The 27,205-nt window shown below is 41.5% G+C and overlaps 1 protein-coding gene across 1 annotated transcript in view; it reads left to right on the top strand.

Annotated features, from left to right (window-relative positions):
* Positions 1-27,205, top strand: part of LOC135982590 (protein eyes shut homolog) — a 497,350-nt gene that overhangs the window by 79,330 nt on the left and 390,815 nt on the right. Inside the window, exon 8 of the mRNA XM_065589961.1 lies at positions 21,519-21,716. Coding sequence (XP_065446033.1) covers positions 21,519-21,716 — 198 coding nt within the window. The remainder of the gene's footprint in view (positions 1-21,518; positions 21,717-27,205) is intronic.

The following is a 27,205-nucleotide window of genomic DNA, read 5'->3' as shown; positions in this document are numbered from 1 at the left end:
TTTGAGGTGGTAATTTTCAGAAAGTTCAATTCAGTTCACAAATGGTAGTTTAAAATTTCATTGAATTCAAAATTCTTCAAGAAATGGGAACTGTAGATCCTGAATGTAGCAGTAGCATGTAAAGCTCAGTGAAATTTTTCAGATAAATAGTTTATTCACAGAAAAATGTAGGTTTGGTCAACCCAAACCTATTTAATAGTTGATCAAATAAGTTTCAGGGTTTTTTTTTTTTTTTTCTTTTTTTTTTTTTTCAGGGCTAGCTGCACAAAATGTTTGGCACAGTGATTAGGGTATTTGTGTAGGATAGCGGGGACCCAGCTTCAAATCCCCACTCTAGAGCAGGTACTTGAACTCAGATCTCCTAGTTAAGCAGCCTAACCACAAAGCTTGCTTACCTTCAATCTCTCCTGTTCAAGCTGTTCCACTTAGCGTTGCCAAGTTTCTAATCACACAAAACTGAAAACCCTTTGTGATGTTCTGTACCTCGGGGGAACACCTAGCACCTGACTGTGTGGTAGCTAATGCAAAGTTTGTCATGCTGGGTGTCTTCAGGAAGCTCATGATGCGCTGAGCATTGTTGGTATAGTAATGTTATAGGTTGTAATTTCATGTATATAGTTATGAGACTGAAAATGTGACCTCATGGCTTAAAGCAGTGGTTCTCAAACTAGAGCCACCACTTGTTCAGGGAAAGCCCCTGGTGGGCCAGGCCAGTTTGTTTACCTGCCATGTCCCCAGGTTCGGCCGATCGCGGCTCCCACTGGCTGCTCCAGGCCAATGGGGGCTGCAGGAAGGTCGGCCAGCACGTCCCTCGGCCAGCGCCACTTCCTGCAGCTCCAAATGGCCTAGAGTGGTGAATGACAGCCAGGGGGAGCCGCGATCGGCCGAACCTGTGAACACAGCAGGTAAACAAAACGGCCCGACCTGCCAGGGGCTTTCACTGAACAAGCAGCAGTCCTAGTTTGAGAACGACTGGCTTAAAACAAGCCCAAGCAAAAAATTCTCCAGAAGCAAAGGGGCTGTTCACACCTCATAAGGGCAGGTATGGGACAAACCCAGCCCAATCTCACAGGAACAAAGGACACTGGCCTAAGCAACAACAAAGGATCTGTTGGACTCTCAAGTGAGTCATCCCCCTTCCCTTGGTCAGTTTGGAACTGTGATGAGGTAATGCTCACCTGACTCTGAAGGGGGGAGGGGAAGCAAAGCCACAAGAGAAGAAAGGACATGATAGAAGGGAGAGACATTTGCTATGCTCTTCCTCTCTCTTCCACCTCCATCTATAGACATCACCACCCAGCAACTGAAGCACTGATCAAAGGGGAGAGCCTGGCTGAAGGGCAACCAGCCAGCCTGTGGTGAGAAGCATCTAAGTTTGTAAGGACATTGAAAGTGTTAAGATGAGCTTAGAATGCGTTTTCCCCCCGAGTTGTTATGCTTTGATTTATAATCACTTAATCTATCTTTGTAGTTAATAAATCTATTTGGTTATTCTACCTGAAACAGTGCGTTTGGTTTGAAGTGCGTCAGAGATTCCCCTTGGGATAACAAGCCTGGTACATATCAATTTCTTTGTTAAATTGATGAACTCAATGTCTAGCGGGCATAACTAGACACTGCAAGATGGAGGTTCCTAGAATTGTGTCTGGGATCGGAGATATTGGCTACTGTCATTTGGTTGCAAGTGGCTGGGAGCAGCTTACATGCCAGAGGCTGTGCGTGAACAGCGCAGGAGTGGGGGGTCTCACAGCAGGGTAGGGAGGGAGTTAGTGTGTCGGAGGGGGTTCTGACTTGGGTCCCTGGGTTGCAGTGGGGGAGGGGCTCTGGGATGGAGTTAGGGTGTGGGAGGAGGTTCTGATCTGGGGCTGGTGGTTTGGTGTGCCGGCTCCAGCCCACTGGCACTTAGCTCAGGCAGCTTCCAGTCAGCATTGCAGCGGGGCTAAGATAGGCTCCCTGGCTCCACACAACTCCTGGAAGCGGCCAGCATTTCCAGCTCCTAGGCGCAGGGGCAGCCAGGTGGCTCCATGCCCACAGACACCGCCCCCGCAGCTCCCACTGGGCACGGTTCCCAGCCAATGGGAGTTGTGGAGCCAGCACTTGGAGAGGGGGCAGCATGCAGAGCTTCCCTGAATGGTCCTGCACCTAGGGGCTGCAGGAATATGCTGGCTGCTTCCGGGAGCCATGCAGAGCCAGGGAAGGCAGGGAGCCCACCTTAGCACTGCTGCTCCACTGAGCGGAATATAAGGGCTGGTCAACAGTGCTGACCAGAGCTGCCAGGGTCCTTTTTGACCAGGCGTTCCAGTCGAAAACCAGACACCTGGTGACCCTAGTTCCACTTCTCATAAATACTAGTAGCTGAAAGCTTGTGCTGTCACATGGATGTTATTTGTAAAGAAGTTAGGTGTATAAATAAATAAATCTGAAAATGGATGAGAACTTAAAAATTGGTCAGTAGCAGACCGTGAATCCCAGTGGTGGTTGAACCAGGTGATGTTCTGAACAAAAAGAGCTCTCATCATGCTTGTAACTGTTTCCATCACTTCACACTGGCTCAAGAAACATTCTAGGCTTCAGAGTGACACACAGAATAAAAAATCCTGGAATCTTCTTTTAGCTACAAAGTGGAACAGCTTCAATAGGAGAGACTGTGGGGAAAAAACCTATTCCAGATACCCTATTGCTCAGAATTCTCATGGGGGGAAGGGGGGAGATATGAGTTCAAGTCTCCACCACAGAGTGCAGACTTTAACTTGGGACACCGACATTGTAGGCAAGTACTCTAAAACCAGTGGCCTAAAAGTTAGAAGGACACACACATGGTTTTCTGAAGTTTGACAGACTTTTCCAACTTGCTGACAATTTCAAATATATATATAAATAGTTTCAGTTTGTCTGGCATGCCTCTGAATCCTTCTAAATCAGTGTAACCATGAGGTGGCACATGTGCACCAACCTATAGATCAGATATTCCAGATATCATTACAAAAAGGCCCAGTGTTCATTTTCATTCCTTCCGCCTGTGCAAGCAAAATCAGAACAATTTCCTGTGTCATGATTGCTCAGTTTATTTAGCTTCAGGTATCTAAATAAATTACAATTCAGCTGGGGCAAAAAGGCCCTCTTTGTCCCCTGCTGGAGGCATCGGCGTCCTGACATCTGATCAAGAAAAACTCACTCAGACTGGGCTACCAACAAGACAGTTCTCTGAAGCGAGGAGTAGACACTGACCAACTAGGAGCCAGCAGGGCAGTTAAGACGGTTTGTCTGCTTCTTCTCAGGGTGAGACTGAAGACAGAGATGGAGCTCCTCAATGCTAGCCCATGGCTTGGTCAGGGCCCAGCCATCAAGTGCTACAACTAAGCACTTGGTTTGTTATCTTTAAAGGTGCAGATAGCCAAATTCTGAGTTTTGTTATCCTTAAACTGCTTAGAGACTGACACCAAGGTTATAGAATGGACCACACTGTTGTGAGCAGGCAGCCACAACTTGTGAAGAATGGCAAGGAGTGATTGCAGCACCATGCTCCTCTTCACAGGAGGCACTATAGAGAAGCACCACCTGTGACAGCTTGGTACTAGTGTGATGATCTCCTCAGGGCAGGCTATTTTCTGGAGATTAGACCATGTGTCAGTTACTTGCAACATCAGTTTGTCTGCCTCATCAGCAAACACTTTGAGATTCTGCCAATCTTTACCTGCTTTGCAGGTAACAATCAGTGATCCCAAGTTCCCCAGAGATGTCTTTCTGTAGTGAGCAGTGCCTTGCACTGGACACTCACAGAAATTAATTTGCCTGCCTCCAAACAGAACTCTCACTTAATTCAGTGCAACAGCACTGAGATGGCTTATAGTAAAACTAAAAATAAGTTTATTAACAAAGAATAGAAATGTCAGTGGTAGTAAGCAAAGATAATAGAAACAGAGAATCATTAGAAGTAAAACAAAAATGACTACAACTTAATTCTAGCAAGCTATATCTTTACCTAAAACCATTTTTCATTTGTAGCAAAAGAGCAACATCTCCTGCCCTTCAAGCCAAGAGTATCAGGCTCAGAGGGTGTTTTTCTCTGTTTCCCCTAAAGAATATCTTTTTGCCCCTTTGTATTTTCCAGAGTGCATTGTCTCTGCCTCAAAAGCCAGGAAGATTCCCAGTGCAAACTGTGTCCCCCGTTGTGCTCACTAACTTGTTTGGTTCTCCGCTTGCTAGCTTGATTGCTTTGTTTATATAAAAGTACGCCCATCGTCCTCTGCCTGCAATCAAGCCAGTCAGACAGATAAATCTACATTCCTTTGTTTAGGGCAGGATTGATTTATACACTGCCTCTAAAACACACTTTAAGGACATATTTCCAGCACACATAATAAGGCCTTATATACATCCTGTGCATACATCACACAATGATAGTTAGGACTAGAGTGTTATCAGTTTACATATGATACCTTACCAGACACCTTTTGGATATATATTATGTCAACAGTGCATTTGGGGTGGAGACTGTGTCAAGTCTGCTATGAGTTACAGCATAGTGGGCCTTCTGCCAGTGGGCATTGAGGGGCTTATAGGATCACAACTACAAGTTCAATCAACTCCTCCTTTTTGAAATGGAAATTAAGGCAATGTGTGCCTGCAGCAGCAAGCTTAGTCCTACAGGAGCAGGCCCATCTGTGACAGTCAGATTGTGTCTGGGTCTGTGCACAAGTGTTGATGGGGAAGATGCAGACCACCCACATTTGTAGTCCTTTCAATCAAAACTGCAGGACTACAGCCTGCTACCATCACATGGGACATTAGTCACCCCAAAAGGAAGTGGAAGCCAGGCATCCCGTTGGCAAATACACACACATGCATAAACCAATAAATCTGGCCAGCTATGTACTGGGTGTGTTTCCCACGCACACCCTCCCAAAAGCATAATGCCTCCAAGTACTGCCACTGGGGTACTGCAGCTCCTCAACCACTACCCTTCTCCATCATAATTACTTTCTATAAGTTCTGAGGAAGCCCTGAGAGGCTCTTGATGTCACCAAAACACTTATTGCTACAGTTCTGTAGAAATAAATGCAACTTTACTTGTTCCTGCCTGGAGGAGTTAATAATCTAATTTGGAAACGGTGTATCAATGAAACAAGGAAAATAGTCATACTATTGCCAGATGTTCCAATGTTGCACCCCTATAATGTGATTCTTGATGCCCCAAGAGTATCCCAGCATGCAGAGACAGCATGTCCACTGCTACAGCTTTAAGGACATCCATCACTCTTTTCTGTGAAACCAGTCACCTCAGTTGGCCAGTGTTGAGGATAAAGGAGGAGTCGCAACTTTACTTCAACTTTTCTTCATTTGGGGTAGCTAACAAGGGGTGGATAAAAGGACTGCATTTGCATCCAGTGTTTACACTGGGGGTTGTCCTTGCAAACTTGAGGAGTCAGTAAGAATATATGGACTGAATTCTCACCTGTACCCAAAATATGATGGGCATGGCTAAGGATGGAGACCCAAACAAACTATTGGAAGGCTCTCCAGTGACTGATCGTTTTTTCCCCTCATCCCTATCTCATATAGTTTAGAACAGAGGAAGAAAGTACAGTATTTTCCTATTTGGTCAAGGTTTGTCTATTTCATTATTCAGTAGGTCTATGGTAATTGTAGAGAAAATATTTATTTTTCAAAAGTTATTTTTTTTGCTTTCAAGAATTAGAGCAAAAACTGTCCATTGTTCTGATTTACAGTGTGACTCATTAAAAAGATACACTGTATTTTATTTGGTCTATATACTGCTAATAAGAATGCCCTTTTAATCAAATATATAATTGTGGAGGGAAATTGAAATACAATTCTGAGGAAATGTCTACTTATTTGTTGCAGTCTTAATGACACATGTCCCCAAATGTGTTGCAGTTAAGATTAAAATAAAAATTGTAATTGGTCATTAAACATGTTGCACAAGAAAGTAAAGAAATGAGAAAGAGAACTCAGCAAAAAAATAAAAAGCTTACGTTGGTTGAAAAGCTAGAATAATAATGGAGTTTTCAGTATAGGACACTCTAGTATGAGAAGTAGTAATTAGAAAACAAAAATTAGTAAAATTTGTAAGTGCTCATGAAGGCAAAAGACTACAGTACAGATAATAGAACAATTAGTTTTTCAGCATCCACAGGCTACATATAAGGGTTTTTTTCTATAAAGCGTGGCAAAGCACATCGGAGGTGTAATGTGCTGTAACATTGTACTCTAACTGCCCCATGTAGACCCTGATGGTGCACTTTAAAAGGTATCTGGCTCAAGTTAATGTGGCTCCATGCCTTCATGGCTGGTGAACATATTAAAAAAGATAGGGGGACTGACAAAGTAGTTTCCAAGAGAGGCCCTAAATTTTGGAACCTACTCCCCAAGTTGATATGAAATAACTTTAATTTGTTTACTCAGGAATCTTGGATTCCATTCCAAGCTCTGGAGGGGAGTGTGCTCTGGTGGCACAGACTCTTCTGCCCCAGGCGTTACCCCTTCTGCCCCATATCCTCAATCCTGACCTCAGCCTTGTCTCTTTCCCACCCCAACTCTCTTGTCCCTGTCTGATTTTCCTTGTCTACCTAATCCCAGTCTCCATTCCTTAAGTTTTGGATCCCAGTCTCTTCGCCGAGCCAATCAGTCTCCCCCTCATACTCTGAGCCCCAATTTCCATACCCACTCCAAATCTCTGTCCCTTCCCATACCCAGTCTTAGGGTACTAGTCCAGTCTGTTACAATTACCTCCACTCAGATCCTTGTCTGATTTGTCTATCCCCTCTCTCCCACTGACTCTCAATCCTAGTCTCCCTCCCTTAGCTCCTCGTCCAATCTCAGCCACCCTCTGCCCCCTACCCTGTTCCATGACCCAGTCTCCTCACTCCTTGGCTCCTTGTTCCCATTTCTTTTTTGGCCAGCCAGTCCCAGTTTCCTGCACCTGAAATAACCAGTTTCCACCTCCCCACACACACTCTCTGTTCCCTCACCAGCTCCCAGTCCAAGTCTCCCTGCCCAGGCAGTCCCAGTTTCTCTCTCCATCTCCATTCCCAGTCTTACCAGACTCCTGGTCCAAATCTACTCTTTTCCTCCCCTTTGTCCAGTTGTTGTCCTCTCTGCATTCAGATCAGATGACTTCATCCTCCATGCTTCCTGGTTGGCAGTATGGGGTCATTGAGAGCCCAGAATTAGACAGGCTCTCTACTCTCAATTCCCATGCCTGACCCCAGCCCAGCCCAGAAGCAGCCATTACTGAGGAAATTCTTTTGAACCCTCACAGCCCTAGGCTGGAAGGACCATTCTCAGTCACTCTTAGCTATGGTGCATACACAGTCCTTTCACACTTAGGATCTCAGGGGTTAGAGCCTGCTCACTGTGAATGGCACATGCACTGTCTGGTCTTGTGTGGGAGATGTTAGGGGATAAAGTATGTCAAATGAGGATGGACTCTTTGGGGAAATTAGCTGCTAAAATCAAAGTTATGTACTGGGCATATTGAAACTGATTTTTTCTCAAAAGCTTGTACCCAGGCTAAATTTGTGTGGATTTTCATGTGGATGGCAAAAGATCCACCCTTGGTACACTGACCACTCCCTTAACAAATACCAAATCCCTCCTCCAAAGCGTGTTAGTTCTGTTCAAAGGAAGGGACACTAGATTTTTTTTTTAATGGTAAAACAACATAATTTTCCCTAACCTTATTCTTAGAAATGGCTCCACCATTTTGGCCGAAACTTTAAGTAAGTAACTAAGTCAGTCTGAAGCAGACACCTAGCATTTCTGTCATTTCAGCCCAAATGGTTAAAGTTTGGCAAAATTATAAACAACGGAAAACAGAGTCTAATAATGGGAGATGTCAGGCAACCTTAATAATAGGCTGCTCTGCCAGTCCTGTCTATGATATAAATGAACACTTGATCATATCAGTCTGACTTCCCCCTCTCCGCCCGTCACCTACATTTTTCATATACTTGAATGCAGTGTAGTTGTAACCATGTTGGTCCCAGGATATTAGAGAGACAACATGGGAGAGCTAATATCTTTTATTGGACCAACATCTGTGGCAAGAGAGACACGCTTTGGAGCGATGCAGAGCTCTTCTTGGTGGCTTGAAAGCTTGTTTCTCTCAGCAACATAAGTTGGTGCAATAAAAGATATTACCTCACTCACCTTGTCTTTCTAATATACTTGAATGTCATTTTTGCTAAACACTGGTGTAATAAACAAAGCTTTTGTAATAAGCAAAGATATTTTCTTAAAACCAGAGTAGGAAAGGAAACATTTTTCTTCAATTTCAACAGAACAATAAAAATCAGGTAACTTTCTAAAAGCTTATTTGCTTTCCTTAGAAATTTTCTTCCCTAACTTTGAGAGAGAATAATAAAACACTTCAATGTTTACAATAAATTGTGCTTTAGTGTTGGACTAAACAAAACTTGGGAACGTGGAGGTAGATACAGATCTCCATTAATTGTTAACTTATTTGTATGGCCTGGTTATTTTATTTTATTTTTAGAAACTATGTTTCACAGAAACTGTGTTTTATCTCTGTCGTTTCAGAAATGTATGCAGGTATGGAACAGTAATATTTGGACTTCTGTTTTGTTTTTCATTTTAAGTTTGTGATGTGTGACTTTTTTCGTGCTTAGATTTGGCATGGTTGCATGGTCTTATTTTCCTTACTGATTTATAATACATTTCCTGTTTTAAAAATGCTAAGTACTGCTTCTCAAATATATTCCTGGGGTTTGTTTTTAATACTCTACATACTATATAGCATTGTCTATGAAAAATTACAAAACTGAACCTTTAATGGAAATTGAAATGAGAGCACACATTCTGCAAAAATCTTTCACTTGCTCATTACTCTACAGTAAATATGGGCTGAAAGAACTTGTTATATTTTTAAATTGGGAGAGCAATACTTTTCTTGTTTTCCAGTGAAACCAATTTATGCATGCATCTACAAATATTTATTTTTGCAATCCAGTTCTACAGTTCTTCAGGCTTTAACTTACATGTACTAGCCTTTAATCACCCCAGTTGTGGATTTATGCCATGAAATAGATGGAACTAATCATCTAGCTGATAGAAGTGATGAAAAGCTTAGAGGTGCACCTAACCTTTTTCAAGGTCAGGAAAAATGACATTTTGGAAAATTTAACAAAGGTGATGAAAGTTAATTCCAAGGGCTTTAATATTTAGAGGTTTAAAAAATATATATCATAGCTTAAATATTGAATCCTGCTTACCTGCTGTTCTAGGATATGACACTCGTTGTGTGTTCATGAAAACCTATTATTTAGGGCTACTGGACTGCATAGATTTTGATTAGAAAACAATGTAGATTTCTTTTAGATGGTCAAATTAAAATAATTACAGTCATTTAGTTTCAAGAAGCTAAAAGAAACTGTCCTTGGGGAAAATAGATGCTTATACAGATATCAAGCATTTTTCTTCAGGTTGCTATAAAGTCTCAGCTGTATATGAGGCTACCTCTGCAGAGATTTAACATTTCTCTATTGAGTGGCATTGTGAAATGAAACATTCACCACAAATTCCATTTGATTACATTTATTCTGGAAAATACAGTGGTGATTAACTGTAACCTTGTAGAAGCCTTTTAGCACTATTAGAAGTACAGTGACAGGAACAGAGAGATGTCTAATACTGTATCACAAAAAATGCAATAAATTATCATAAATTACTAACACAGAAAACATTTAGGTGGAAAACAGTTAACACAAACAATATGCAAAAGTTACTAATTAGTCACTATACATAATCTCAGTGCAGTGCCATTTGTAAATAATAAAGGAAGTCTACCTGTGCCCAGAGACCAAAGGGAATACAAACCAAAACAGTATTGGGGTGACAGTTATTTCAGAGTAAAACTGAAAGAACATTTATCTGGCAGTAATACTAACAAGGTAAGGGTGTCGTGGTATGACAGTTTATAAAGGTGTGTAAAAATTCATACATTTGTGCTACAAAATCTGCATAATTTGCATTTCTTCTGAAAAATAAAAAGATAACTCATCTCCCTATTATGGAGGATCAGCAAGAGGTGGTGCTATATATATTTTATCAGGAGAATCAGCTTCCAGTTTCACTTCAGGAAAAAATAATGGAATGCAGTATGTATCTGCAATCAGTGGTTACTGACAGATGTTCACCACTTGTGAAAACAGTTTATATAATTATTATATTTATTTTCAAAACACATTCCCAACGCACAAGGAAATCAAAATGCCCTGCAGAGAAACAGTGCATTAGTGATTAATGTATACTGCACGTATATGTTGTGTGTGAACACAAAAAGTAGTAACCATCTCTACCTTTTTATCATTATTTATAAAGAGAAATGGTTAGTATTTGTTTGGAAAATGTTCATTTTGTCCTGGAGCTGGGCAAGAGCAGTTAATAAAAGCTGCGTATTGCAACTTCTACCATGTTGTCATGATTAGATTGAAAGCGTTAATTCAAATATATTTGTGTGTCTGATTCACAGTTCCACTGGGGAAATGTTGACTTTAAATACTGTTTTCAAATGATCGGGCAACATTTTCATAAATGAAATTGAATTTTTCATTAGTTGCCATCAGAAACTCTTATTTTTGTTTGTACTGAAATTTCTCTAACAAGAAGGAGAAAAACTAGGTCATTTCTTTCCAGCGGGGAAAAAAAATGAAAACAAATGTCAGTATTCTCTAGAGGGGGGGAAAAATTATCTTAGATAATTTATTCTGTATATCTCTCTATGAAAATTGACACTTCTGTCAATTAGTAATGGCTTAGCAAATCAAAGGATTCCACGACAGGAAATGACCTATTTCTGGTACCAGATCATGGCATTTATTGAATTGTACTTGCAAAGATATTATAAGAAAAATGGTATGATAGTGAGTGAAATGCCATTACTAATGTGCAATACGTGTGTCATTCTTAAACTAAGAAAGATACATTTAAGAATCCTGAAACAAGTTGTTCATTATTCATGTGTATATGTTTGTGTTGCTTAGTAGAAAGACATATCATTTACATGCATAGTATATGCTGTCACAAAAAAGTAATCATCTAATGAAATATGTATGTAATTTGTCTTTTCATTATTTTATGTATGTTATTAGATATTTAAAAGTTCTCATTGGTAAGGCTGTGAGTCTGTCACAGAGGTCATGGATTCCATGACTTTCCATGACCTCCGTGACTTCTGCAGTGGTCAGCAGCAGCAATTTGGGTGTGTGGGAGGGGGCTCATGGCTAGGGGCATGGGGTTGAGGATGTGTGAGGGGGCGCTTACCTAGAGGTGGGGGGCTCATTGGCTCCCACTGGCATGGCCCTGCTGCACCTCCTAGACAGAGGAGCCAGGGGACTCCGTGCACTGCCTGCACCCACAGGCCCTGCCCCTGCAACTCCGATGGTTCCCTGCCAATGGGAGATGCAGAGCCAGTGCTTGTGGTGGGAGCAGTGTGCGGAGCCCCTTGTCCTTTCTGCCACCTAGGAGCTGCAGGGAGACATGGAGCCAGGTAGGGAGCCCCTGCTAGCCCCCCAAACCCAGCAGCAGCGGGGGTGCTGGGCCACCTCCCCTAGCACTCACGGCACCCCCAGACCACCACCCCTAGAGCACCTGTGGTCCCCCGCCCAAGTTGTTAGTTTAGGCTATATAGTAAAACTCATGGACAGGTCTCGGACCGTGAATTTTTGTTTACGGCCCGTGACCTGTCCATGACTTTTACTAAAAATACCCGTGACTAAAACCTAGCCTTACTCATTGGGTTAAAAAAACCTTAGTGAATACACACACTCCATTCCATCAACAAAAAATAACCACATACAAAGAGTTAATGAAGAGAAGAAGTTAAAATAGGTTAGCATTAGCTAACCATGGCTAGAAAAGTGTATTGAATTGATTGGGTCTTTGGGTCTGTTCACTTTTCATCTTGATTTACTGCCATTCTTTCCTTTACTCTTCTCTCAAGTTACTGCCTTTAATAAATATTATCTACCTACCCTTTGATATCCCAGTTATACACTGTGAACCCAGAGCTTAATGTTGAAATGTTCCCAATTAATACTAAGTTGTTAAAAATAAGGCCGCGGGAAAACCCAACTCAGGCCTGATTTACACTACAGTGTTGTAAAGCAGTTTATGTCAACCTAACTCTGTAAGTATCTACACCAAAATGTAGTTTCCACTGATGTAACTCACCCACTACACTGACTTAATAACTCCACTTCTGTAAGAGGTATAGAACTTAGGTTGATGTAGTTAGGTCGACGCAGAGTCAGTGTAGACACGGTGTTGCTCACATCAACAGTTGCTGCCTTTCAGAAGCCATCCCACAGTGCCCCACACTAACAGTTAAATTGGTTCAAACGCTCCTGGTGAGGACACACACTGCTGACACAAGGAATAGTGTGGACATGCCAAAAGCAATTTAATTATTGTGGTGGCTGTATATCGACATAACTTAATTTAATTTTGTAGTGTAGACTCGCCCTTAATATTCAGGTTTGAGCCTCCAGGTAGGTAAAGAAAATTTATTTAGTAGAGGATCACTAGGTGTCACTATGATTAAAAACAAATTTTAGTCAAAAGAAAAACGATTAAATAAGCAAACAGGCATGCAAATACTACTTACGCAATACTAAAACTATACTTACACTCAAAGATAAAAGTGTATCACTGACAACAGAATGAAGTACAGCCTTATAATCCTGAAAGCTAACAGTACCCTTTAGATATTAATCGTTACTAATTAATTAGAAAATCAGGTCCCCAATTTTAACAAAACTAATCCTTTTATAATGTATTCTAACACTAATTAACATTAAACATAAAAATTATCCTAATCAGATTTCTGCCACTTCCTTATTGGTTCTTTACATTACTGTTATTTCAATTATCATAGAATCATAGATTCATAAGACTAGAAGGGATAGCAAAAGGTCATCTAGTCCAGTCCCCTGCATTCATAGCAGGACTAAATATTATCTAGACCATTCCTGACAGGTGTTTGTCAAACCTGCTCTTAAAAATCTCCAGTGATGGAGATTCCACAACCTCTCTAGGCAATTTGTTCCAGTGCTTAACCACCTTGACAGTTAGGAAGTTTTTCCTAATGTCCAACCTAAACCTTACTTGCTGCAATTTAAGCCCATTGCTTCTTGTCCTATCCTCAGAGGTTAACAAGAAAAATGTGTCACCCTTCTCCTTGTAACAACCTTTTATGTATTTGAAAACAGTTATGTCACATCTCATACTTCTCTTTTCCAGACTAAACACACCCAAATGTTTCAGCCTTTCCTCATAGGTCATGTTCTCTAGACCTTTAATCACTTTTGATGCTCCTCTCTAGACTTTCTCCAATTTGTTTACATCTTTCCTGAAATTTGGTGCCCAGAAGTGGACACAATACTCCAGCTGAGGCCTTATCATGTCACACTGCTCTTTCCGTAACCATGGATCTAATACAGGGGTTCCCAAACTTGGTTGGTGGCTTGTTCAGCCCAGGAGGCTGCTAAACACTTTGTTTACCTGAGCGTTTGCAGGTACGGCTCCCAGCTCCCAGTGGTGGGCACGGTTCGCCATTTCTGGCCAATGGGAGCTGCGGGAAGCAGTGGCCCACTCCGTGCCACTTCCCGCAGCTCCCATTGGCCGGGAACGGTGAACTGCGGTCACTGGGAGCTGGGAGCGGCCATACCTGCAGATGCTCAGGTAAACAAAGCATCTCGCAGCGTGCCAGGGGCTTACCCTAAACAAGCCAACAACCAAGTTTGGGAACCCCTAATCTAATAAATTAGAAACACAATAGATATTCCAAACATCTAAGGAATTTTCCTGCTTCTTTATAATTAGATTAATTCAAATGAATCAACTATATTTGTGCCTTGCATATATTAGTATTCTATTTGGCTTAACATAGAAATAGTCCATCGTAAGTGTCTAGCTTTAAAAAAGTATCGGAGGGCAGCACCATACTAATTCTATATTCTTCATTTAATAGATATTTTAATAAAGAGGCTAGTGGCCAACCTCCAAGTAGTGTTGTTTTATTAATCTACATCTGTTTAAATTAAATTAAAAATGCAACTAAAAGAGACCAGTAGTGTCAGTGAAATCATTTTACTAAACTGTGACCAGTAACTTCAGCTGCCTGTTGACACACTGACAGATGGGATTTTATATTTTTTCCTTTTGATTTTCATGATTTTATACATATTTCACTTTAAATCATGACTTATAGAAAACTTAATTCCTTCACCATTATACATTTTGCAACTATTTTTCCTTTTTTCTTTTAAATATTTCTAGAGTTGTATTTGTAATCTGGCTAAAGTGTTACGAATCCTATTTTACTAGAGTATTCTTTGCATATTAATATTTATTGAAAAAAAATAAAAAAATCAGGAACTCTTCATTTTTATATTAATCATTATTTTCTAGACCTTCATTAAATTTAATATTGATTTCTTGTATTCCAGGGAATGAGGGATGGGAACAATAGGTGACTAAAACCCTGATTCTCCCCTCCTGCTAGTTGAAAAAGAAAGGGTAGGATGTAAGGGAGAGGATATCATTGTTCCCTGTCTCATTGCTTTCCCAACCCTCCAGTTTGAACATGAATAAAATCATTAGCATTTCAGTAGCAGAAGAACATTAGGTAATGCACTTTGAGTATTTAACTAACATTCTGAAGTATAGTGGTAATGTCAAAATGTCTCTTTTCTTCACATGCATGTTCAGTTAATGGTAGCTTGGCCTTTGGATAACCTCTCATTTATATGCAATACAGTACAAACACCAAAGTAAAGCAGGGAGTAATTAGAATTCACGAGGTATAATAATGGAACACATAGCCGCAGGTACAATATTAGTTTTATACACGTTTTTTTCCACTTCTAGGAAATATTTTCAATTTTCCAGCATTAACGGGGCCTCTTATTGCTTGTCATCCTATCCCATAAGGAAATAGCCAATCTCTTTCTGAAGAGAAACATCATTTACTGTATGCAGATCTTCTTCTGGTCCATGCAATCTCCAATTGGTAATTTTAAAAGATTCAAGAATTCCAAAGTTAAAATAAGATTGAGTTTTAGTCCTTTATTTCTCTGCTTAATGAGATAAAAGAAAAAAAGATGGAAATTTTGTTGGACTCCAGATACTCTTCAGGGTAGCGGCATTGAGCAAGAGTCTCAAGAAGACATTTAAATTCTGAGGATCCACCTGTTTTCAAAATCTAGAAGTCATGCAGATGATAGGGATCCTGCTGTAACTATTGCCTTATCACACTGTTGTTCCGAAGAATGTTTGCTGCAAGTAGAAAAATATGTACTACAAGCATAGTGGTCACACCTTTTTTATTTTTTTTTCCTTTTGGCCTCCATCAACTTAGAAGAAGCTGTGAAGGCAGTGAGTAGAGCAAATGGGGAAAATAATTAAGATATAGACTTAGACAGGGCAAAGAAGGCTACTTTGCTTCCCCCCCATTCCAGTTTTTCATGACAACGTGCCTCCTGTCCTTTCACATGGACTCTTCTTCCGCCCTCTGTCTTAACACTCACCACATGTAGGGATGGCTGCGAGGAGAGAAAGAGAAGATTTCTGTCCTGATCTACTGGCCCAGTCTGTCTGTAACTACAAGGGACCTTCACAGCTACTGTACTTCCTATTCAATGCTGTTCTGTTCAGGTTTATATACCGCACCTAACTGTGTCTGTAATCAGCACTATGATTATCCCTGAGACCACGGAGATTAACTGGGATGGGGGGAGACATGGGAAAGTGTGTGTTGGAGGAGTTATTCATTTGATGACTAAAGCAACAATTATCAAGATTATCTAGTTTTTTTCCCCTTGTTTGCTCACAGTAGGCTTTGCTCTCTAGAACTTTTTGCATTAACAGCTCTTCTGCCACATTGTAAAACTGGTTCATTAGTTACATGAGATCCTGATTCCAGTGAACATATGATGCCAAGAACAAGGTCAATTCCACTCTGACTGAAGGATCCATGCTTTCATTCACATTGGCTATCACCACCATGTGAAGCAAAGATTATAGATCTGTCTGCATGTATTATGAATATTTGTATATGCGAAGAGAAGACAAGGAATTGAAAATGTAGTACCCAAGTATATCTTCTAATACCTTGCTTCATGAACTTGTTGATATTTATTTACTCCTCGTAAAAATATGCCTAGAAATATTCTCCAAAATTCTGTTTGGGACTATGGGAGACTTCTTCAGATGATGAGGTAAAATAAACTGATATTTTGAATAGGCGAAGTATTTTCTTATCCACAGGCCTTTGAAGACCACTGTTGAAACCAGACCAAAGTTGTTCAGCTTCTATTTCATATAAACCTTAAACAATTGTAGTATACTGATAATATAGGAAGAAAAGGCAAAGGCAAAATGCACTTGTGACTAAATGGACTCCTGCAGTCACACCTTACATACAATTTTAATAATCTTAGTGCAAAATATGCCTTGTGAGATATCATTTGAAAACTAATAACTCACAGGTCAATACTATCATGGTGAAACGTATGTAGCAAAATTATATGTAAAATTATGATATCCGCACCGCATAATGATAAAGGAACATGTTCAAACTCATGTAGAACAGGTCAAGCAGGCCTGAAGGCTGGGTGTGCCTCAATCTGCATGCTAGCTGTAATCAGAGTCCTTAGACAGTGAGAGGGGGAAGAAAGAAGACAAAGAATCTGCATTTCAGCATTCACAGTTGAAGAGAAACAGTATGAGGCCTCCTTACTCCACCAAAGTCCATATGTCCTTGCTCTCAGCGGGAAAGAACTTTAACTGGGGGTAATGCTCAGGAAAATGCCTTTCAAAAGGTGAGGGGCAATAAAAACTGAAGTTCTCTCCCTGTCCATATCTTTATTTAGTGGTAGGGGAGGGATAGCTCAGTGGTTTGAGCTTTGGCCTGCTAAACCCAGAATTGTGAGTTCAATCCTTGAGAGGGTCACTTAGAGATCTGGGGCAAAATCAGTACTTGGTCCTGCTAGTGAAGGCAGGAGGCTGGACTCGATGACCTTTTAGGTTCCCTTCCAGTTCTGTGAGATAGGTATATCTCCATATATTATTATATTAACCTAAGAAAACAAAAGAAAACAGCCATTGGACCTTGAGAGCAGATCCTAGTCTGAGGGTACATCTACACTACAGGGGGGAGTCGATTTAAGATACGCAAATTCAGCTACGTGAATAGCATAGCTGAATTCGACGTATCGCAGCCGACTTACCCCGCTGTGAGGACGGCGGCAAAATATACTTCTGCGGCTTTCTGTCGACGGCGCTTACTCCCACCTCCGCTGGTGGAGTAAGAACGTCGATTCGGGGATCGATTGTCGCGTCCCGACAGGACACGATAAATCGATCCCCGAGAGGTCGATTTCTACCCGCCGATTCAGGCGGGTAGTGTAGACCTAGCCTCAGGATCTAGGATCTGCTCTCAAGGTCCAATGGAACCACGTGTGGTAAGGGACTTCATCTTCAACCAAGTCTAGTTTAAGAAGTGTTTTATCTTTATTTTTGTTGTAACCATTTCTGACTTATATGCCTCATTACTTATACTCCCTGAAAACCTGTCTGTTTGTAATTAAATATGTTAGTTTTATTTTTTAATCAAAACTAATCCAGTGTAAATGGGTAACTCCATTTAAGGTGGCAAGCTATTGTATCTTAATCCCCTTATTAGGGCTATGGACCTAATATATCTGGATTGTTCAGGAGAGGACTGAGCAGTGCAGAACACACAGTTTGGGGGGGCGGGGGGAAATCCAGGACTGGGAGTCTGCTGGGGTCACCCTACATGTAGTAATCAAGGCTGCTAGAAGCCAGAGTGTGGCTGGTGTTTTCTGACAAGATGCTGGGGTCAGAATTGCTGGATCCAGGGCTGTGGCTATACTCAGACACTGAGGATGTGCCCTATATGTGTTTGGCTGTTTGTTAGGAGCCCAGGTTGGAAGCCACAGCAGCAAAGCTTTGTGAGTGACCCCATATTGCAGTGAAGATGGTTTCACAGCCCCTCACTGGTCTGGATTGCATCTCAAAATGTCATAACATTGAAGAAAAATAGGATAAAAATAGCACTATCTTTATAATCTATAGAGGTTTGGGGATCTTTTTCTATTAAAATTATGTTAATAATTAACAAAGAACATTCAGGAGGGAGTACATCAGCTTCTTTTTAATCAGGGTTTAATCCACCAGGAATGCTTCAATTCTTGCACTTTTTTATTGCTTTGTGTTTTCCAAATAAAAGAAAAATCTGATTGTTTCCTGCTATTTAGATGTCACAGAGACAGTGATTCTCATTTACAAGGTTTTTAACAGAAAGAAAAGGAAAAACACAGGGGAATTGAAAGAATCTTCAAACTTCATCTCCCATTGTGATCCTTCAAAGTTATTTCCTTAGAAAGAATGTAACAAGTTAATTGAACTTAGGTTAGTCTAATAATTTCTTAATATGAGGGAGAATTTGGCAGCTCAATCACAATATCTGTTCCCTGTGCAGCAGTGGATAAATTTTCAAGCAAAATGTTAGACCTTATAAAGAATGAGATAGAAAATAACACTGAAAAATCATGCCAGTATATAAATTGATGATACACGCTCGCTATAAATTCTGCATTCATTTCAGTCGCCACTATTTCAGAAAAGATGGAACAGATATGGAAATGGTCAAGAGAAAGGCAATGAAAATGATGAGAGGTATGGAGAGAAATTCATTTTGAGGAGAGAATGAAAAGATTAGGATTGTTTCATTTAGAGAGGATTCAAATAAGTTAGGGCATGTTAGAACTAGGCAAATATTTATATACACAGATAAAGTAAGAGCATCTGATTTACCTCTTTCTTATGACATAGGAGCAAATTGGACTCAAATGGAAAGGAAACAAATTTAAAACAGGAAAGAGAATACTTTTCTTAAACAACATACAATTAGTCTGTGGAACTCACTGCAACAAGATATTGAGAACAAGAATGTTAAAATGTATTAGAAATTCATATAGTGAAAATGAACAGTCACATTGTATATGATAAATATTTATTAGGGATATAAATCAGTATGCTTCAGGGCATAAATCAACTACTTATATCTCAGGGTTGGGAAGAAATTTAGCTTATGGGCTTGTTATTCCATAATTGTTTGCTATGAGGACCATCCTTGAAAAAAGGATAATAGAATTATATGGGCTATAGCTCTACTCTAGTATGACCTTTACTGTATTCCTATATATGTCCACATACACAGAGAGATGGCAGTAAGAAGACTCACAAATCTGTCTATGTAGATATCGGTAGCTGTTCCACCTACACAGGAGAACAACCAGGACTCATTTACAGCCTTGCTCATTGCAAAGTCTACAGACCCAGCATTAGCTATGTTCTGTGTGGGTGTAAATGGTGCATGGAGTCAGTGTTACAATCTGTTTCCAAAAGTGGAAAACTGCTGTGGTATAGTGAGATCTTTGGAGTAGCTTCTCATGGTACTTCAGTGGAATTTAGCATTGGAGTGTAACTAGCCATGGGAAGATCACCCAAAGTAGGAGGTCCTGTGGTGCAAAAGAGGTAGCATGATGTCTCCTGTGCCATCATCTTACCCTTCTGCCAGTACAACTATAAAGGTCAACGCTTCTCTATATTTCAGTGAGTCTCAGCTGCTATTTTGGCTATTAGGGGCTGTTGGCAGCTATCATAACTTACCCAGGCTGTGCTAATTTATACTAGGGGACCCAGTCCTACACATTGGTTTTGTTGTTGTTGTTTTTTGTGTTTGTTTTATTTTGTTTTAAATAAAGGTCAGAACTGTGATTTCCAAGTCCCATGTAAGACTGGGAGTCTTCAATTTGGAAGCAATTTAAGACATATCCAATACTGTGACTGGGCATGCAAATTTAGTTGGGCATTACCACAGTGTGACAATAAAATCAAAGGTGGAGCTTCAGTTGATTGGGGCAGATATGCAGCATGGGTCATAAATGTGTATTGAATTGCCTTCTTCCACCAAGAGCCAGAGTAATTCTACTCACAAGAAGCTTGAATCAGGTCTGAAAGCCTGGAATTCACTTTGACTCAGAAAGTGTAATGGTGCCCACTTTGCTACTGAGGTTACATTGAATTGTTTCCAATGCTTTATACTTTTTTAAGCTACTGTAATAAAGTGGTCATCTTAGGGTTGGGAAGGAAGTTTCCCCCTAGGTCAGATTGGCATTTATTGTCACCTGCCTCTGCATCATGGGGCATGGGTCACTTGCAAGTTTAAAATAGCATAAACGGTGGATTTTCTTTAACTTCAAGTCTTTAAATAGAGGTCAGCCAGAAGTTAGGGGTCTGTTACAGGTGTGGGTGGGTGGGTGAGGTTCTGTGGCCTACAGTGTGAAGGAGGTCAATCTAGATGATCATGATGGTCCCTTCTGACCTTAAAATCTATCAGTCTAAAGTCACATTTAGGAGCCAAAGTCCCTCTGTGAACCCAGCCTTAAGTGAGTTGCAAGAAATAAAGGTTCAGAGCAGGGAATTCAACAGAGTCCTGTGAATTCCAGGCTAGTGCCCTAACCATTGCACCATCCTACCTCCCTGGTTGACTCATCCATGACCAGAGAATAGGTGCTTACTCCTTTATGGATTATCCCATATTGCCAGCTAGCCAGTTCAGGAGACCCTTGCAGGTCCTATGTAAAACCAATTAAGTGAGAAGCAGCTGAAAAATGAGCTGCAATTGACGAACTGTAATATTCATATAGAGACCAGATTCACCACAAAGGGAAAAGAGTATGCAAAATGGATTCATATACACAAAAAAAAAAATAGTTTGAACGTTTCAGATTTAGGAAGTATATATCTGATTCAGCAACTTCCATATTAACTTCTTTCTCCCTATTGTCAACATTAATTCTCAATAAAGCTATGATCTTTAAACCACTGAAGATAATTATGAAAATATTTAATTTCAGAAATAAGTATTTTGTGTAACATAATCCAACTGTGCCATATAGTCCAAATTAAAAACAAAAACAATTATTTGCATTTCTTTCATGTTGAAGATTTGGAATGAATCCACAAAAAAATTATAGGGTGATTGTGACAACAAAATAGCAGGAATAAAGGCAGGGAAGCATCAAACTCATTAATAAAATGTCTATTAAATCAGTACATTTTATGAAATGTATTTTAGGGGACATGGGTAAAGACAAAAGAATAATAAAATATACTCAAAAAACTACTTAGATTTTAAAATGCTATAGTCAGTGTATAGATAAAACACATATCAGAAATGAGATCTATTTTTCTGTTTGTAAAATTGTAAAGCAAAGAAATGTATTATGTATTATTTAAAAGAAAAAAAAATAGAATGTATAGTTGAGAGTCTCCAAGTGAAGGAGGTTAACAGGGGATCTAAAGAAAATACAGCACATAATATACAGCAGCTGCTAGGATTGGTTCATTAGTTAAATACTGACAGCTTTGCCTCTTTCCTTTCACAGGTTCTAACTGTGAGTTTAGGCCTTGTGAGGTTAGCAATCCCTGTGAGAATGGAGCTGTGTGCATACAAGAGATGGATTTGGACATTTTTCCCCTTGGATTCCAGTGCCAGTGTATGAAGGGCTTTGCAGGTCCACGCTGTGAGATCAATGTCAATGAGTGCAGCTCCAGCCCTTGTCTCCACGGATATTGCTATGACAGTAAGTTCACCCTGGTTACACATTTTAATGTGGAGTACTCCTACTGTTGAATCTGATGCAGCAACTGAATGGCTCTGGAGAGAACAGCAGATAATTTACTGAAATTTAGCCTATCTGGAACTCCAGAGCCTGTGCCAGGAGGATTATTTTTGCCAAAATACCTCCACTACTGGCACCGAGCTTTATGTTTCCATGGGTCACAATTGCATCTAATGAGAAATTTTAATGAGATTTGAGTTGTCTTTTCTAATGTTTAAATTAGCCAAATGGATCTTGTGTAGTGCATTTGATAGTGATAATTTTCAAATTGCTGAAAAGAACACAAAGCAATGAAACCACGTGTGTAATAATTGTAATAAGTCTGTGAATACTGCATTTTAATATGATCACACTGATATAAAATGTAATGTCTCTTCACCAGTAGTAGCCTTCTAGAATCTCTCTCACACTCTGTATCTTATATTTCTTCAGTAGTCATTAGAGGCAAGTTGATGAATTACTGTCCTGTTTTGTGTTCTGTCTACATTGTCAGATTAAGTGCACTACTATCTGGTGCTCCTGCATTACTTATTATAAGGTTCTAGGTGAGCATTACTGCACATTTGCCTTCAGGACTGACAGGCAAGAAAAAAAAGTGAACTTGCTTGGTACATTTCTGAACTATGCTAAGGTTGAAATTTTCGAAGCTACCTTAGAAATTTATATGCACAGATACCATTAATTTCAGTGGAAATTCTCCATCTGAATCCTCTCTAGGCAGCTTTGCAATTCTTAACCTAAACACATAATAATGTTAGGACTATTTTACAGAAACTGCTTCCTTCAGGCAGGGCCAGCCCACAACATTTTGGCACCTGAGGCGGGGAGCTCAAATGACACTCCCATGCCCCCTCGCTTGGGCCAAAACTTTGAAAGGTCTCAATTCTGCCTTCTTCCTGTTCTACTCCTCTCATGGTACTGCTCTGCTACCTATCCCCAATAAAGGAGCACTAACAACTTAAAATGCCTTGTTCAAACATTTTAAGTAACACTTAACTTTCAATGCCTGAACAGCAAATGTAGCTTTTCTTGTCTGCATAGTAAACACTGGCATTTTTATCTGTTTGACTAATCAAAGTGGTGCTTTCTGTGCCTTCTTGGTTGCAAAGATTTGAACTGCTTCCTGAAGGTCCACAGTCAGGGCCAGCTCATGCTCTATTGAGATGGTTGCAAGGCTGACCAGCCTCTCCTGTGTCATTGTGGAGCATAGATGCGTTTTTATTAACTTCAGCTTGGAGAAGCTGCGTTCTCCACTGCCAACTGTTACAGAAAATGTTAGAAGTATGCGCAGAGCAACAAAAGCATTTGGAAAGAGGGTGGTCATCTTATTTGTGCACATACATTCCAGAACAGCCTTTGGAGTTGATCCTGCTGAAATGTATCTTGAAAGGGCTTTCAGTTCATCACCTAAATCACTCGCATCAATATTGTGCATGTCATCGTGTGTCAACACTGTCTCTAGTGCCCTGCACTGCTGGTGTAGGTCTTCTTCAGGTATAGTGAGGAGTTTTGGAATACCATACAACATCCCAAATATACTGCTGTATTCCTTGAAACTTTCTTCAACTGACTGTATTGAACAGTCTAGCACCTGGTTAAAGAATTCAACTTTGAATTGTTGTTTGGGGTCTCTTATGGGATTATCCCATGCCTCATAATCAAAATGTCGTCTTCTTCGGTGACTCTTGTGTTCTTGAATGGGTGGGAAAATAGCTTCAGTATGAAGTTCCTCTGCCAACTTCTGTGCACTCTTCAGAATGTTTTGAAATCCCTCATCTGACCGGGAAGACTGTATGTATGACTTTGCTTTGTACAGTTGTTCCATTGCTCCAGATATATCCAGGACAACACCTTGGAGTCTCTTGCTTACAGCATTGATTTCAAACAGTGTGTCATGCCACAACACTAAGCCACACAGAAATTTGAAGTTACGTACGTTTCTGGTAATTCCATTTCCTTCTGCCACTGTTCTCCCACAAACAGTTCCTGTCATAGCATTATCCTCCATAATCGCAACTATAGCATCATCTATCTTCCCAATTTGGTGTTTGATAGGCTTTATCGCCTCTACTCAACTTTCACACCGTGTGGCACTCAGTGGTTTCAGTGTCAGAGAGGATGTTCCCAGATGTTGCTTTAAAATTTGCCATCGATGAGTTGATGCAGAGAAAAATACATAGATGCTTTGAATTACATTAAAAAATGCAGCAGCTTCAATAGAAGCTGATGCTGCATCACTGATCACCAAGTTCAATGAATGAGAACTGCATGAGACAAAAAAAAGCTCAAGAGTTTAACTTTCGGATCCGTGTCTGCACTCCTCTGTTCTTTCCTCTCACGTTGACACCATTATCGTAACCTTGACCTTTCAAGTCAGCTATTGCAATTCCCGTATCTTCCAGCTTTTTAAGAAGCACATTTGTCATACCAGCTCCTATAGTATCATCAATGTCAATAAACTCTAGAAAATTCAAATTCACTTTCTTTTTTCATACTTTAGCTTGAATTTGCTGTAGCTCTCTCTGCAATGCCTGTGAAAATTAAAATGAGCCCTCTGCCCTCAATGGGTTAGCAGCTGCTACATTCATTGCTGGAATGTAAACTGATTTTATCCAGAAGCTTGTTACACAACTCTCTGTTCTGTAGCATTAACATAAACTATCTTCCAAGTTACCTGATCAAGACCTGTTCTAAGATTATGTAATGCCCTGGACAAATAAATACAAACTATAAATATGTTTTGAATGTTTTATTAATTGCTGTAAGAATAAGCAGGCTAAGTCAGTGGCTCTGGGGAAGTTACTATCTCTTTAAATGGCATGCAGTCTGGAAACTGCTTAAAGGCCTTGTCTACACTACGAGAGTAGTTCGATTTTACTTGCATCGAATTTTTGTAATCGATATTGCAAAGTCGAACGTGTGTGTCCACACTAAGGACAGTAATTCGACTTTGTGCGTCCACACTAACGGAGAAAGCGTCGACATTCGAAGCGGTGCACTGTGGTCAGCTATCCCACAGTTCCCGCAGTCCCCTCTGCCCATTGGAATTCTGGGTGTAGCCGGCAATGCCTTCTGGGTAACAAAATGAGTCGAGGGTGCTTTTGGGAAACTGTCGTCATCCGTCCATCACTCCCGCCCTCCCTCCCTGAAAGCGCCGGCGGGAAAACAGTTCGCGCGCTTTTCCAGTCATTGACAGCGCGGACGCCACTGTACTCCGAGCATGGAGCCCGCTGCGACCATCGCTGCAGTTGTGGCCGCTCTCAACGTCTCGCAGCTTATCATAAAGGTTTCCCTGAGGCAGATGCAGAAAAGTCAGGCGAGGAGGCTACGGCACCGCGGTGATGTCCTGAAGTCTGAGAGTAGCACAGACCTGTCAGAAAGCAGGCGACCCAGCGCCGAGGACATCACAGTGGCAATGGGTCATGTTGATGCCGTGGAACGGCGATTCTGGGCACGGGAAACAAGCACTGAGTGGTGGGACCGCATAGTGCTGCAGGTCTGGGATGAATCCCAGTGGCTGCGAAACTTTCGCATGCGGAAGGGAACTTTCCTGGAACTTTGTGAGTTGCTGTCCCCTGCCCTGAAGCGCAGTGACACCCGGTTGCGAGCTGCACTGAGTGTACAGAAGCGAGTGGCCATAGCCCTCTGGAAGCTTGCAACGCCAGACAGCTACCGGTCAGTCGCGAACCAGTTTGGGGTGGGCAAATCTACCGTGGGGGTTGTTGTGATGCAAGTAGCGAAGGCAATCGTTGATGTACTGCTGCCAAAGGTAGTGACCCTGGGAAACGTGGAGGCGATCATAGATGGTTTCGCAGCGATGGGATTCCCAAACTGCGGTGGGGCCATAGATGGAACTCACATCCCTATCCTGGCACCGGACCACCAGGCCACCCAGTACATTAACCGAAAGGGCTACTTTTCCATGGTGCTGCAAGCACTGGTGGACCACAGGGGACGTTTTACCAACATCTACGTGGGATGGCCAGGCAAGGTTCATGACGCTCGTGTTTTCAGGAACTCTGGTCTGTTTAGACGGCTGCAACAAGGTATTTACTTCCCGGACCACAAAATAACTGTTGGGGATGTGGAGATGCCTATAGTCATCCTCGGGGACCCAGCCTACCCGCTAATGCCCTGGCTCATGAAGCCCTATACTGGCGCCCTGGACACTGAAAAAGAACTCTTCAACTACCGGCTGAGCAAGTGCAGAATGGTGGTGGAGTGTGCTTTTGGCCGTCTCAAGGGGAGATGGAGAAGCTTACTGACTCGCTGTGATCTCAGCGAAACCAATATCCCCATTGTTATAGCAGCTTGCTGTGTGCTCCACAATCTCTGTGAGAGCAAGGGGGAGACCTTTATGGCGGGGTGGGAGGTTGAGGAAAATAGCCTGGCTGGTGATTACTCACAGCCAGACAGCCGGGCGATTAGAAGAGACCAGCGGGAAGCGCTGTGCATCCGGGAGGCTTTGAAAGCAAAGTTCCTGAGTGAGCAGGGTAACCTGTGACTTTATAGTTTGTGTACTGAGAAGCTAAACCTGCCCCCATTTCTTTACCCAGGTAATGTTGACTATCCTATCCAGTTACATACCCCCTTCACCCCCCTTCCAACACACGTGTCGAAATAAAAATAGTTCTACTTTGTTAAAGCACACCGTTTTCTTTAATACTGTTTTCGCGGGAATTTTTTAAAACTGGGACGCAGACTGTGGTGCGGAGTGGGTGTAGTGTTGTGACGCGAATGCAGCTTCTAAACTCAAGGATTGACAGGCTCTGCTGCGGTGGGATGCTTGTTTCAATGGAGCCTGTCAACCCTCCTGACTGTGTGTATGGGGGATCTATTTGACTTTGTGGCAGGGGGAGGACGGTTACAGATCCCATGCTGTGTGGCTCTGTGATCCTGCCTAAGGACCGGCGCTTAAGATCTGTAACTGCCCTCCCCCGCCACAAAGTCACAGAGCAACCCACCCCCCCCCAACATTACATCAAAACAACCTCCCAGACTAACCGGGGTAACTAGTCACTGCATCACTGCACTGTGTATGTGCCCTGCTGCTGTGCCTGCCCCCGACTATGTACCCTGCCAAAGGAGACTGTCCTGTCCAATTACCAACCCCCTTTCCCCTCCTCCTCCAAAAGAACATGATTGAAACAGTAGTTAACAGAAACGAATTTTTTATTATCAACTACACATGGCATTGGGAGGTGAAACTTGGACGTGGGCTTCTGTCAGGCGGGAAGGAAAGAACTTTTCAAATTTTGGGAAATGAGAGCCTTCTGCTACTAGAGCTCTCTGCAGGGGTGGAGTGAGAGTTAGCAGGGACTCTGCCGCCTCTCCTTCTTTGCACTTTGGGTGAGGTGGGTATGGGACTTGGTGGCGGGGGAGGGCGGTTAGAGATGGACTGCAGCGGGGCTCTGTCCTCCTGCCTCCGTTCCTGCAGAACATCCACAAGG

Source organism: Chrysemys picta, chromosome 3 (genome assembly GCF_011386835.1).
Source record: "Chrysemys picta bellii isolate R12L10 chromosome 3, ASM1138683v2, whole genome shotgun sequence".
NCBI lineage: Eukaryota > Metazoa > Chordata > Testudines > Emydidae > Chrysemys > Chrysemys picta.
Note: the sequence above shows the minus strand (reverse complement) of the source record. Positions and strands in the feature narration are given on the sequence as shown.